At 45.2% G+C, this 15,575-nt stretch overlaps 1 protein-coding gene across 2 annotated transcripts in view; it reads left to right on the top strand.

Moving 5' to 3' along the window:
- The window catches only part of LOC121551630 (brain-specific angiogenesis inhibitor 1-associated protein 2-like protein 1), a 70,342-nt gene that overhangs the window by 52,095 nt on the left and 2,672 nt on the right, over positions 1-15,575 (top strand). For both annotated transcript variants that reach the window (XM_041864337.1, XM_041864338.2), the window contains 5 exons: positions 618-753; positions 1,032-1,260; positions 6,764-6,826; positions 7,134-7,320; positions 14,027-14,070. In XM_041864337.1, the coding sequence (XP_041720271.1) occupies positions 618-753; positions 1,032-1,260; positions 6,764-6,826; positions 7,134-7,320; positions 14,027-14,070 (659 nt within the window). The remainder of the gene's footprint in view (positions 1-617; positions 754-1,031; positions 1,261-6,763; positions 6,827-7,133; positions 7,321-14,026; positions 14,071-15,575) is intronic.

Genomic DNA, 15,575 nt, shown 5'->3' on the forward strand with positions numbered 1-15,575 from the left:
TATTATCAATTACAATATCTAATTCTGATTCAATGTGAGAGAGCGAGAGAACACAGCACAGATACCTTGTGATGACACTATGGCGTCACTGATTTCATCATAATAATGAAAAGGTAAAAACCTGTAATACCTCTACTACTAATGTACCACTACCAATGGCAGGTTAATTACTAATGTACCACTACCAATGGCAGGTTAACTACTAATGTACCACTACCAATGGCAGGTTAACTACTAATGTACCACTACCAATGGCAGGTTAACTACTAATGTACCACTACCAATGGCAGGTTAACTACTAATGTACCACTACCAATGGCAGGTTAACTACTAATGTACCACTACCAATGGCAGATTAACTACTAATGTACCACTACCAATGGCAGGTTAACTACTAATGTACCACTACCAATGGCAGGTTAACTACTAATGTACCACTACCAATGGCAGGTTAACTACTAATGTACCACTACCAATGGCAGGTTAATGACTAATGTACCACTACCAATGGCAGGTTAACTACTAATGTACCACTACCAATGGCAGGTTAACTACTAACTACTGTACATTCTAGCACTCATACTATCCCCTTCCTGTGTTCCACTTTCTATGGTCAGAGCAACTCCATATTCCAGGACACAGTTCCACCCCCTGCCCCGGTGCTGAAGGCTCAGACCAGCCCATTGGCCAGTATGTTCACGCAGGACACACCCACAACAAACTCAGTCACCAGAGAGACTGAGAGAGTCACAGGTAGTGTGTGTGTGGGTGGGTGGGTGTGTGTGTGTGTGTGTGTGTGTGTGTGTGTGTGTGTGTGTGTGTGTGTGTGTGTGTGTGTGTGTGTGTGTGTGTGTGTGTGTGTGTGTGTGTGTGTGTGTGTGTGTGTGTGTGTGTGCGTGCGTGCGTGCGTGTTTGTATGCTTGTGTGTGTTCGCATGTCCTCCCTGCTGGTCGCAGGTGTGTGTGTTTGTATGTGCGTGCATGAATGGCCTGTGTCTGTATATTAACCCTTCTCTCTCCCTCTCTCTCCAGACTACAGGGACAATGGAGGGGAGGAGAGTGGCGGTCTAGGTCCCAGGTCAGTGTCTGTGGCCACAGGACTCAACAACATTGTGAAGAGACCCAGGGTCCGCACCATCTTCCCCCACACCTCTGGGACCAACGCTACGCTGCTCAGCTTTGACGAGGGAGACATCATCACCCTGCTCATACCTGATGAGAGGGACGGATGGCTCTACGGAGAACTGGAGAAGACCAGGCAGTAAGTTAGAGAGAGAGACACACACACTTACATACGGTGACGCATACACACACACACATGCATTTATACACACACACACCGCCAGCTGCTGTGTACATGTGGTAGTTCCGGTCCTACAGTAACCCGCTGGTTGATTAGATGTTGATTTGATTGAGCTCTCCTTAACTGGACCACCCCAGATGGGGCTGGCTGGGCGCCGTGCTCTGGGATCGCTAAGTGCTGCCTGGGAGCCGGCACTCACTGGGGAATACAATCAGCGCACTGCTGGAGGCAGAGAAACACAGACAGAGACAGAAGGAGAGGAGGAGAGAGGGGAAGGAGTGGGGGGAGAGGAAGAGAAAGGAGAGCGGGAGAGATTCACAGCCAAATGAACCTCTTTGATGTTTTCGCTGAATCAAGTCGTAGTGAAGTTGCTCAAAATGAACTTTAAAAAGGTATTGTATTCCTGACATGATCCTGTACATGTTCTATACAGATTCTAGAGATGATGGACTCTTATATAGGTCAAAAGCAGTGCACTAAATAGGGTGGCTTTTGGGAATAGGGTGGCTTTTGGGATGTTGTCTAGATATGTGCCATTGATACAGTGTAGTTTTCTTGTGGCGGTAGGTCCCTGCAGTGTGATGTCTCTCACACCTCAGCCAGAGTGATGGATCTAGGTCAGTCACCTAGCAACACACACTGATAACATCCACATGGATCCGTCCACCACAACCATAGTGTGATGAAGAGTGTCATGGACAGGAATTAAATACATTTAATTAATATCCTGTGAAAACATGCATAATTAATTATATATTCATTGTGTTCACAAGGCTATTTGACAAAAGTCTGTCATCTCTGATTATTTGATACCCTTTGAGACAGCAGACTGAGAGAATGAGAGAAATGTGACTGTGAAATGTTAGCCTGGTTCCAGATCTGTTTGGGCTTTCTTGGCAACTTCTACGGTCATCAATGACCACATGAGCTGGCAAGATCGCACAAAAATATCTGGGATCAGGCTAGTGAAATGTGATCACTACCTAAACCCTACAGCAGGATTCACTGCGGTGCTTTTAAAAGGGTTTAAAGGGAAGCTGGAAGTTGATACAGTATGTCAGCCTTTATGTATTCTAGTTAAACACTGGCCGCACCCAGCCTTTATGTATTCTAGTTAAACACTGGCCACACCCAGCCTTTATGTATTCTAGTTAAACACTGGCCACACCCAGCCTTTATGTATTCTAGTTAAACACTGGCCACACCCAGCCTTTATGTATTCTAGTTAAACACTGGCCACACCCAGCCTTTATGTATTCTAGTTAAACACTGGCCACACCCAGCCTTTATGTATTCTAGTTAAACACTGGCCACACTCAGCCTTTATGTATTCTAGTTAAACACTGGCCACACCCAGCCTTTATGTATTCTAGTTAAACACTGGCCACACCCAGCCTTTATGTATTCTAGTTAAACACTGGCCACACCCAGCCTTTATGTATTCTAGTTAAACACTGGCCACACCCAGCCTTTATTACATTTTACATTTACGTCATTTAGCAGACGCTCTTATCCAGAGCGACTTACAAATAGGTGCATTCACCTTATAGCCAGTGGGATAACCACTTGACAATGTTTTTTTTTTTTTTTTTTTTTTGGGGGTAGAAGGATTACTTTATCCTATCCCAGGTATTCCTTAAAGAGGTGGGGTTTCAAATGTCTCCGGAAGGTGGTGAGTGACTCCGCTGTCCTGGCGTCGTGAGGGAGCTTGTTCCACCATTGGGGTGCCAGAGCAGCGAACAGTTTTGACTGGGCTGAGCGGGAACTATGCTTCCGCAGAGATAGGGGAGCCAGCAGGCCAGAGGTGGATGAACGCAGTGCCCTCGTTTGGGTGTAGGGACTGATCAGAGCCTGAAGGTACGGAGGTGCCGTTCCCCTCACAGCTCCGTAGGCAAGCACCATGGTGTTGTAGCAGATGCGAGCTTCAACTGGAATCCAGTGGAGTGTGCGGAGGAGCGGGGTGACGTGAGAGAACTTGGGAAGGTTGAACACCAGACGGGCTGCGGCATTCTGGATGAGTTGTAGGGGTTTAATGGCACAGGCAGGGAGCCCAGCCAACAGCGAGTTGCAGTAATCCAGACGGGAGATGACAAGTGCCTGGATTAGGACCTGTGCCGCTTCCTGTGTAAGGCAGGGTCGTACTCTCGAATGATGTAGAGCATGAACCTACAGGATCGGGTCACCGCCTTGATGTTAGCGGAGAACGACAGGGTGTTGTCCAGGGTCACGCCAAGGCTCTTCGCACTCTGGGAGGAGGACACAACGGAGTTGTCAACCGTGATGGCGAGATCATGGAACGGGCAGTCCTTCCCCGGGAGGAAGAGCAGCTCCGTCTTGCCGAGGTTCAGCTTGAGGTGGTGATCCGTCATCCATACTGATATGTCTGCCAGACATGCAGAGATGCGATTCGCCACCTGGTTATCAGAAGGGGGAAAGGAGAAGATTAGTTGTGTGTCGTCAGCGTAGCAATGATAGGAGAGGCCATGTGAGGATATGACAGAGCCAAGTGACTTGGTGTATAGCGAGAATAGGAGAGGGCCTAGAACTGAGCCCTGGGGGACACCAGTGGTGAGAGCACGTGGTGTGGAGACAGCTTCTCGCCACGCCACTTGGTAGGAGCGACTGGTCAGGTAGGACGCAATCCAAGAGTGAGCCGCGCCGGAGATGCCCAGCTCGGAGAGGGTGGAGAGGAGGATCTGATGGTTCACAGTATCAAAGGCAGCAGACAGGTCTAGAAGGACAAGAGCAGAGGAGAGAGAGTTAGCTTTAGCAGTGCGGGAGAGCCTCTGTGACACAGAGAAGAGCAGTCTCAGTTGAATGACCAGTCTTGAAACCTGACTGGTTTGGATCAAGAAGGTCATTCTGAGAGAGATAGCAAGAGAGTTGGCTAAAGACGGCACGCTCAATAGTTTTGGAGAGAAAAGAAAGAAGGGATACTGGTCTGTAGTTGTTGACATCAGAGGGATCGAGTGTTGGTTTTTTGAGAAGGGGTGCAACTCTCGCTCTCTTGGAGACGGAAGGGACATAGCCAGCGGTCAAGGATGAGTTGATCAGCGAGGTGAGGTAGGGGAGAAGGTCACCGGGAGGAGAATGTGGCAAAGAGCTTCCTAGGGTTAGAGGCGGATGCTTGGAATTTAGAGTGGTAGAAAGTGGCCTTAGCAGCAGAAACAGATGAAGAAAATGTAGAGAGGAGGGAGTGAAAAGATGCCAGGTCTGCAGGGAGTCTAGTTTTCTTCCATTTCCGCTCAGCTGTATTCTAGTTAAACACTGGCCACACCCACCTTTATGTATTCTAGTTAAACACTGGCCACACCCAGCCTTTATGTATTCTAGTTAAACACTGGCCACACCCAGCCTTTATGTATTCTAGTTAACCACTGGCCACACCCAGCCTTTATGTATTCTAGTTAAACACTGGCCACACCCAGCCTTTATGTATTCTAGTTAAACACTGGCCACACCCAGCCTTTATGTATTCTAGTTAAACACTGGCCACACCCAGCCTTTATGTATTCTAGTTAAACACTGGCCACACCCAGCCTTTATGTATTCTAGTTAAACACTGGCCGCACCCAGCCGCCCATTCTCAAGCCCAATGAACAAATGGACAAATATTAACATTTCTCACAGGGATTTGAGTCAATGATTTGTCCAAACGACTCAAATTCCCTCCACTGAAGTGGTGATAGTGAGAGGAATTTCTTGAACACATATTGTTACAATATTTCTAATATGTTTGCTTTGGGTGAAAACTGAGTAAATTGCTTGTGTTAGACCCATGTTTTTGAGTTACTTTATCTGGAACATCATACTGTTGAAGTATTAGTCATGGTAGCACCCTCTCAACTGTCACCGTATTGCACTAGTTTACACTACATCAATGAACTTACACTGAAATGACTTGTAGAGTACCATTTTGTTAAGTCTCTCATCAACTGTGATGACCCTGTTTTGTTCAGTCAGGCAATTCTCTGAATGTCTCTGTTAGATTGTAGAGTCAGAGTTGAGCCATTCATGTTACATAGAGTTAGTGGCTATCCAGTCATGTTTAAAACTTAACTTGAGTTTTTTTCCCCCCTGGAAAAGTCTCCTATGAGCTATGACACCTACAGTGATACAGCGAACCTTCGTGAGAACGCTACAGCTCAATAAATACATTTCACACAATGCCACAACATGATAACTCAATTCATTAATTGAATAATTTTCAAAAATATTATGATATGACATGTGATTCATATGAGCCACACTGCAAAGGAAGAAAATCAATATTCAACAGGGGAGAAATGTGTTATTAAAGATAAAACCATATTTCCCTCAAGAACATGTTCCATTCAAAATGGTCAAATGAAACCAGATGCACTGAAATATGATAATGGCGCCCGGTGGAGAGAGCAACAGGAAATTGGCTGTTTTCTATTCCATGCATCAGTGCCTTGATTGCTTAAATTGCCATTAAACCCCTACAACTCCAGAATGCCACAGCCCGTCTGGTGTTCAACCTTCCCAAGTTCTCTCACGTCACCCCGCTCCTCCGCACACTCCACTGGCTTCCAGTTGAAGCTCGCATCTGCTACAAGACCATGGTGCTTGCCTACGGAGCTGTGAGGGGAACGGCACCTCTGTACCTTCAGGCTCTGATCAGTCCCTACACCCAAACGAGGGCATTGCGTTCATCCACCTCTGGCCTGCTGGCTCCCCTACCTCTGCGGAAGCACAGTTCCCGCTCAGCCCAGTCAAAACTGTTCGCTGCTCTGGCACCCCAATGGTGGAACAAGCTCCCTCACGACGCCAGGACAGCGGAGTCACTCACCACCTTCCGGAGACATTTGAAACCCCACCTCTTTAAGGAATACCTGGGATAGGATAAAGTAATCCTTCTACCCCCCCACCCACCCAAAAAAAAACTTTGTAAAGTGGTTATCCCACTGGCTATAAGGTGAATGCACCAATTTGTAAGTCGCTCTGGATAAGAGCGTCTGCTAAATGACGTAAATGTAAAATGTAAATGTTACATGTCCCACAGAGAGGTGCAGAAACGCTGGAATTAAGAGGCCTATAATGCTGATTATCCACTTTATTCTACCATAATGGCCTCACGTCTATCTCACCACCTGTTAGCCAGCTATAGAGAGGTTGAAGATACAGAATCCTGAGAAACAGGATTCTATTCAGCTACTGCATGATGGAGTGTTGTGTAGAGAAGCAGGTTCCAGGGGATTGTGGGGGATTGTGTATTCAGGGGCCTGTAGAAAAAAGCTGGGGAGATGGGAGTAGTATGCAAGTGTAATCACCTGCATCTCTCTCCGTCTCTCTCTCTGTCTCTCTCTCTGTCTCTCTCTCTCTGTCTCTCTCTCTCTTTCTCTCTCTCTCTGTCTCTCTCTCTCTCTGTCTCTCTCTCTCTTTCTCTCTCTCTCTCTGTCTCTCTCTCTCTTTCTCTCTCTCTCTGTCTGTGTTCCAGGAGGGGATGGTTTCCATCATCCTATTGTCGGGCATATTCAGAGCCAATAGTGAATAACAACAGGTAAGGGGACCACTCAGGCACAAACACACACATACACACACACACAGGTTTGATCCATACTTGTTGTCCCATAGTGTGTTCTCTACTCTCCTAGTCTGATGACCTTTGCTGATCAGAACTCCCTTCCTCCCTCTTCCTTCCTTCTCCCTCCCTCCTCTCCTTCCTTCTCTCTTTCCTTCCCTCTCTCTATCCCCCCTCCCGCCTTCCCCTATCCCCCTCTCTCCCTTTCTCCCCCCTCTCCCCCTCTCTCCCTTTCTCCCCCCTCTCCCCCTCTCCCCCTCTCTCCCTTTCTCCCCTCTCTCCACAGTGTGGGGGCTCCTCCCATGCGCAGTAAGAGCGTGGTGAACCTGCTCCACCAGGACACAGAGACAGACGATTCCTCCATGGTCCTCCCCCCTCCTGACTACAGCGACTTCCCCAAGAGGAGTGTCCTCCCGGGCAGCAAGCAGCACTCACCCTCCCTCTCCGCCTCCTCCGGCTCTTCTGTACACACGGTCAGTCAGAGCCTGTCAGAGCTGATACTTAGTACTAGACAGTCACTAGCTACCTGACCAGAGCTGATACTTAGTACTAGACAGTCACTAGCTACCTGACCAGAGCTGATACTTAGTACTAGACAGTCACTAGCTACCTGACCAGAGCTGATACTTAGTACTAGACAGTCACTAGCTACCTGACCAGAGCTGATACTTAGTACTAGACAGTCACTAGCTACCTGACCAGAGCTGATACTTAGTACTAGACAGTCACTAGCTACCTGACCAGAGCTGATACTTAGTACTAGACAGTCACTAGCTACCTGACCAGAGCTGATACTTAGTACTAGACAGTCACTAGCTACCTGACCAGAGCTGATACTTAGTACTAGACAGTCACTAGCTACCTGACCTTATCTGAGGTTTCGGATAGTTTCAGTCCTTCTCCATTGTCAGTTGTGTAAACAAGAGATGCTTGTTTATATATGCCCGGCAAAAGAAAAAAAAAGAGAGTTGGCTGATGTTTACATGTGCTGCCTGTCAGCGCATAAGAATATGTAGTTTATTTTAATAACACCTATATAACACCTTAACAATACTTAATAAGCACTTAATAACATCCCTTACTGATTACAAGCCACATTAAACCATTAGCACATCCCAATTCCCTAAAGGTTGTCTATACAGTATTTGATACCTCCTCGTATCTTTGAAAACTGCATTGGATAGGAAAAGATAGGATAAGATGTTACTGTATGGTACAGTATAGCAGATCATAGCATTGTATAAGACTATAGATATCAACTATATTACATCACTGGATTGTGGATAAGACACACCTGTAAAGAGGATTTCCCCTGGAGCCAGTACAGTATAGTAATACAGTATAGTAAAACAGTATAGTATAGTAATACAGTATAGTATAGTAATATAGTATAGTAATACAGTATAGTATAGGAATATAGTATAGTAATACAGTATAGTATAGTAATATAGTATAGTAATACAGTATAGTATAGGAATATAGTATAGTAATACAGTATAGTATAGGAATATAGTATAGTAATACAGTATAGTATAGTAATATAGTATAGTAATACAGTATAGTAATATAGTATAGTAATACAGTATAGTAGTATAGTAATACAGTATAGTAATACAGTATTTCCCGGCTGTCAGACACCCTAGCGTCTGGGAGCCTCTGCCCCACTAAGGGGCTGCTGAACTGCGGTGGAGTAGGGACAGGGCTGAGCCTGGAGGTTTTCAAAGCCGAAATACAGTAGTTTTGAATGACAGACAAGTGTTGGTGATACCTGTGTAAAGTAGTTACAATGCATTGTAAGACTCATCATGAGCCTAGCTATCTTAAGATGAATGCACTAACTGTAAGTCGCTCTGGATAAGAGCGTCTGCTAAATGACTAAAATGTAAATGAGCCTGACAAGTATTATCCCTTTATAATGGCCTATTATCATCTGTAATGATGTGGAGTAAATACCTGCCATGGTGGCAGAAGGATGTCTTCCTACCTGGCCCTCTCCTCATGTCTGACTCCTTGTGTGGGTCTAACGCTCAACCTACACTCTAGCAATACTCTCAATCAACTCTTGCTTTTGCATGTATGCAAAGCCATCAGTCAAAGTTGTGGGTTTTCAAAGTGCAAAGGCCAATCTGAGGTTGTTTGTGCTTTCCGATCCTGGCTGTATGGAAATTAATGGTAAGTAGCCAGGCCCCTAAACACCTGCTGGCGTTGGTTTGGGTGAAGGCATACAAACAGAGAGACTCAGTCTCATGTTTAAACTTGTGCATGCTAAAACATTTACATATGTGTATTGATGTGAAATTAGATGAGGACGAGATTAGAAGGTATAGCCTAGTGAAATAACTCTGGTCGAACAACTCCTGTTTTCCCTATGCAAAATGCACAGCTACAGAGAACCAAGCAAGCAGGGAAAGTAGTCTAAAGTCACAGTTACTGTAAAGCTATGTAGGATCCCTCCAGCCCATTTCACTAAAGCAGAAACAGATATTGAAGCCAGACTCCTTAAACCCCCTAAAAGACATAGAGAAGCCCTGCATTGTGTTCAGTTAGTCCTGTGGCCGTCAGTTCGTCTTTAATGTGACGTGATCTAACCCTCGCTACCCTGGCTCTCCTTTTAGTGTAATGTCAGCACCCAGAATCACATCTCCCACTACTCGATGACGTCTGTCACAAGAGACTACTTTAGTGTAATTAGCTGTAGCTACAGTACAGGCTGGACATCCCGTTCATCACATACACACTACAAATAGCAACAGGAGGAAACATAAGCTGCTAATGCCCTCGTCGCTGGACAGGTCAGTGGTGACCCAGAGAGGGCAGGTTGTGGTTGTGATTTGTGACGTTTGGCCCTCCTGTGTGAGAGGTTGAATGGAGAAGCCTGGGAAAGACAATACACTTCTCAACTTCTCTTTTCTTTCTCTACGGTGAAATATTCATTAGGCTACACTCTGCTGGGTCCCGAGTCCGGCCGTGTGTGTGGCCACTATCACGCCTGGCTGTCAGTGTACACTGAGTGTACAAAACATTAGGAACAGCTTCTTAATATTGAGTTGCACCCCATTTTGCCCTCAGAACAGCCTCAATTCGTCGGGGCATGGACTCTACAAGGTGTCAAAAGCGTACCACAGGGATGCTGGCCCATGTTGACTCCAATGGTAGTCTGGCACCTACTACCATACCCCGTTCAAAGGCACTTAAATATTTTGTCTTGCCCAGTCACCCTCTGAATGGCACACATACACAATCCATGTCTCAATTGTCTCAAGTCTTAAAAATCATTCTTTAACCTGTCTCCTCCCCTTCATCTACACTGATTGAAGTGGATTTAACAAGTGACATCAATAACGGATCATATCTTTCACCTGGTCAGTCTATGTCATGGAAGGTGGTGTTCATAATGTTTTGTACACTCAGTGTACATACAGCCGGTGGCACGGCTCAGGCATAGCCTTCCGATGGAATTCCACTCGGGGTGAACCTGACACTTGGAACCTGACACCCCTCCTTCTCTTTCTCTTTCTGCCTCTCCCCTCTCTCTTTCCCTGTCTGACTTCCCTCGCTCTTTCAATCTCGCTCCCTCTTCTTTTCTCAACTTTCTCTCTGTCTCGTTCTGTCTCTATCTTTCATTGTTTCTCTCTCCCCCACTCCATGCCCTACCTCTCCCTCTTTCTCTCAGCCCCGGCCCCCCATCTCTCTCCCAGTGCGTGATTCTGATTCTAGTAGGAACTTATCCTCCATTCATGCTGTATGAGTCAGTCAGTCAGACAGACAGTCATGAGTTCCAGAACATCGATAGTAGCATGTTTTACCAACAAAACACATTGTATTTAACAGTGCTGGGCTACACCAACCTGCTCTGTTCCTATTCATCAAACAACACGCAAAGATAGAGCGGGGGTTGAGGTGGTGGACACTGCTCTGGGATGCTCCCAAACGGCACCCTATTCCCTATATAGTGCACTACATTTGACCAGGGCTCGGGTAGGTGAACACAGGGTGGGGTGTGGGTAGGTGAACACAGGGTGGGGTGTGGGTAGGTGAACACAGGGTGGGGTGTGGGTAGGTAAACACAGTGTGTGTGTGTGTGTGAGTGTGTGTGTGTGTGTGTGTGTGTGTGTGTGTGTGTGTGTGTGTGTGTGTGTGTGTGTGTGTGTGTGTGTGTGTGTGTGTGTGTGTGTGTGTGTGGGTGTGTGTGTGTGTGGGTGTGTGTGTGTGTGTGAATAGCATGCTGTGAATGTTTTTCCGTACAATGAAAATAATAACTAGCTGTGTAGGTGAGTTTGAACAACACTTCCCGTTTCTCTGTGTGTAGGTGAGAGCACGACAAGTGGAGTTCCTCTGTGTATGTAGGTGTGTGTGTGTCGTGACTGGACTGTGTGTAGGTGTGAGTCATTCATTCTAGACTACCAGCCATGTATAGCTCTGTCCCTGTGAATGGGATTATAGTTACTTCATTACTGGGATTACTCACTCACTCACTTCTCTTCATCCCCTTTGGGACACTACTAGGTCTGTTCATCATGTTTAATACTGATAATGTGGTCATTTAACAGACGCTTAACACATATTCACTATACGTGGCTCATGCAGGAATCAAACCCACAACTCTGCTGTTACAAACTCCAGGACCCAGGTCTTTATTGTGTTAGTATGACCAGTGCCATAAGGATAGAGATAAGTATTTTCCCCATTCAGCAGATTTGGCTGGAGAGAGGGAATGAGGGGAGGGAATTTGAAGAAGGGGAGGGCGGGAAAGAGGGAGGGAGGGGTGGGGGGGGTTACATAGGAATGCTCTGTCACCATGAGAAAAATGCTCCCTCGCTGGTTCTGCCCTTTGTGTAGGAAGTGAGGCAGATTAATACAGAAAAATCGATAGACACAGAAAGAGAAACGAGACTGACGTAGCAAGAGCAGAGGTACTAGAGGAATGTATAAGAAAGTGTCAAGAGAGAAATGACCTGTGTGTGTGTGTGTGTGTGTGTGTGTGTGTGTGTGTGTGTGTGTGTGTGCGTGTGTGTGCGTGTGTGCGTGTGTGTGTGCGTGTGTGTGTGTGCGTGCGTGTGTGTGTGTGTGTGCGTGCGTGTGTGTGCGTGTGTGTGTGTGTGTGTGTGTGTGTGTGTGTGTGTGTGTGTGTGTGTGTGTGTGTGTGTGTGTGTGTGTGTGTGTGTGTGTGTGTGTGTGTGTGTGTGTGTGTGTGTGTGTGTGTGTGTGTGTGTGTGTGTGTGTGTGTGTGTGTGTGTGTGTGTGTGTGCGTGCGTGCGTGCGTGCGTGTGTGCGTGCGTGCGTGCGTGCGTGCGTGCGTGCGTGCGTGCGTGCGTGCGTGCGTGCGTGCGTGCGTGCGTGCGCTGACACCCTGCACTCAGTCTGATTAGGTCTAGGATTAAAACTACACATCTGTCCAGGATGTCAAGAGGGTGTTATGACATCAGTCACTGTGGTCAATGTCTGTCTGCCTGTCTGTCATTCTGTCTGTCTGGCTGCGTCTGTCAGTCTGTCTGCTTGCCTGTCCTACCCCTCTCTAGGGCCAATGCTGTCCTCTAGTGGTGGCATCCCAACACTACAGCTGTGAGAGACAGTACTAGTGATGCATGGGTCAGCAGTTTGTTCACCAGCACCCACCTGCAATTGCTAGTAACCCATCCGCAACCGCCCGAATATATGTGATAAAGTTAAAATCTGAGGCCCACACCCAACCCGAACCCGCAAATATAGAAAATGCGTGGAACCATTTTTTGACGGGCCTTTTTAAATAGGCCTATGTTTCTGCTTATAATTTCCGACATTTTGGTATGCTACTTGTTAGTCAACTTGTCTATAATTAGATACATGTAGCTTCTCTTCTGTCATTATATGTTGCCCTAGAAGACTAAATAAACCCTTGCTCAACAGAATGATGTCATAAATCGATAGAATGAATGTTTACTCTTTCCTCTTTCATCTCTGCTTCTCTCGCAAAGCAAAGACATTTAGGGACTGGGGAGAAAATGCAATAACTACAGTTTTAAGGAAATTAAAAGCTGTTAAAAAGACCCAACATGTTTTTTTTTTATAACATTTTCAGTTCAGCTTGAGTGCATATTTTATGTGGTTGAAATACTATCAGCTTTTATGATGCTGATAAAGATAGCACCTTTACACATGGTCCCTAACCACGCATTCATTCTCTCAAGATGCTGAAAGAAATCAATTATATTTCTCCCCTCCTGTTCCCCAGTCAAAATGTACATTTGGGGAATAATTTTACTGCAAGAAATGCTTAATTCTACTGGAATTAATATTAAGACTATGTGAGAGGTTATAGACCTACAGTCAGTGTCCAGATTTCAGTTAGGCTACTATTCCATTTAACCCATCTTGAACAGTACAGTTCCCTTGATGTGCAATTTTGAAGTCCCTGTCTTGTGACTGTCGAATGTGTATAGCACCTCACAATCATCCCACACTTTTACCACTTCACCAAATATTTCCCAAACATTAGACTACTGTTCTGGCCCTCCCTTCTATTTATTTTCAAATCTCCATTTCGCAGCATTTCTCTTATTGAATTAAACTCCGACATTGTCCTTTAGGTTTCAGAATTATACAAGAATGCATTGTTTTCTCTTTATTCAACCCTGATTTGGCTTTTCACTGGCATAATGAGTGAGAGGTTTATATGGGTTTTTCATTCTGGAATGCACCGTACCGTCCCTTCCAGAAGACCCATATTCCAGTGTCAGTGTTCTGAGGTGACGAAGCATTCTCCTCTCACCAGACCTGGGTTCAAATAATATTTATTGAGAGTACCTGTTGCAATGTAACCAACAGAAAAGTCTCAAAAGTCTAGTTGCAAACCACGTCCATTTGTCACTCCAGGCAGACTCAAGCAATCACTCAAAGTATTTGAAATAGCATTTGAACCCAGGTCATCTCTGTCACAGTCACAACACTCACCAGTCAACCCTACCAAACCTGTCTGATGAGGGGCAGTCTGTGGTGTGGTCTCCAAGGGCTCTGTGGTGTGGTCTCCACGGGCAACAGATGCAAACATACACCTCCCAGAAATGTTGTACATTTGGTATGGAAATTATATTTTTGCATGTAAATGAACCATTGTTGGGTTGGATTCCATCATGGAGAGTGAATGGGTCTTGTGATTTACAGTACATCTGGTCTGATGATGTCTCTTGGGTTTGTTTACAGGGAACCCAACTGAATGGGTTTGGAAAGACGCCTCCTTTTCTCGGGTAAGTCATGCATCACCTCATATGGATTATGAAGATAATATTAACACATCTATCTTAAACTCACAATAACATGTGTGGACACACGATCTTTCTTTCTTTCATATACTCAAAATCATATACTCTACCCACAGTGTCGTCCACATACAGAGCGCAAGGGTTCTATTTTGGGCTGGCGCTAAGGAGGCGCAAGTGTCAAATGCACGTTAGTTTGCAATTTCGTCATGTAAAATCTGGTGCACGGGCATTTTCCAGCCCTAACGCCAAGTTCGGCAATTTACCTGTCTAACATAAGCTTTCTTGCACTGAAGTGGGAGGGGTGACAATTTTTGAGTTGTGTCCTTAAAAACATGCGCAAAAGTGACAATTTCATGCAGCGCTAATGGGAAGTTTTAAGACTCACAAAAAGCAGGTCTTAACAGTAACGCAGATGATAATGCCATGAATTTTGAGAGTGGAAGCGCAGCCTATCCAGCCATGACACACAATGCCCATGGAAGGAGAGATGTGCCTTTTGTGCCGGTGAATTTCGTATTTAGAAGCGTAAAAAAAACTATTGTTTTCCCCCAATTTCTTTAATTTGATTAAAAACCAAGCATAGCCTACTCTCCCCTTAATCAAGGCTAGTATACCTGCATCACATAGGTGCGTCTTTTTATCCTGGCAATTAGCCAAAAGTAGACTATGAATAACCAGGTTTTAAATGGCCTACTGAGAGTGCTTTGACATTTTTGCCCTCATGCTTTTTCATTATTGACAATTCACATACCTGCATTTCGCTTGTTCAGAAGGCTATCCATCCCCAGTTTCAAAGAGCGCCCCTCGTCCGATTACCAAAGACACACTAAACTATTTAGTCGTCCTATAATTCCATATCAACGGCGGATATTTAATTATTTTTATCTGCCTCGCACATAGGCAACGATACAAATGACAGGAGCCTAGTATTTTGTATAGACGTGCGAATGTTATGCGTGAAGATATTTAGGCCTACGTGTGCACACAGTGCCATGGAACGAGAGAAGTGAATTATGATATGTTTCTGACCCGATCCTATTTAGAAATATTGTTGTTGGTTTAAAAAACAGATTGATCGTTTTTCATTTAATTGATTCAAAACCAGATGTATTAAAAATATTCACCGTCCATGGGTTTATGGTGATAACGTACATGGCTCGAATGCAATGCAATTTCGTCTGCTATTTCTGGAGAAATGGAAATATGATCTGTAAGATGGTTCCATTATGTTTATAAAACATTACATTTGGAGCAGTATAACGGTGAGTGTACGATCCCCCATTCTCTTTATATTAGATCTTTATCCAGCTCCTGTGAAAAGTTTGGATGAGTGTAAAACCCTCCATAGTCTAAATTGCCTTGTCTGTATTATAAGGCCAAAGGGAGCAATTATGGTGCCTGTAACTGTATTTAGACATAGCCTATTTTAACCTCTTAAATGTAATCTACGTAATCCCCCAAAGTGATTATTTATCATGAGAGGGCCATTA

Source organism: Coregonus clupeaformis, chromosome 35 (genome assembly GCF_020615455.1).
Source record: "Coregonus clupeaformis isolate EN_2021a chromosome 35, ASM2061545v1, whole genome shotgun sequence".
Lineage (NCBI taxonomy): Eukaryota > Metazoa > Chordata > Actinopteri > Salmoniformes > Salmonidae > Coregonus > Coregonus clupeaformis.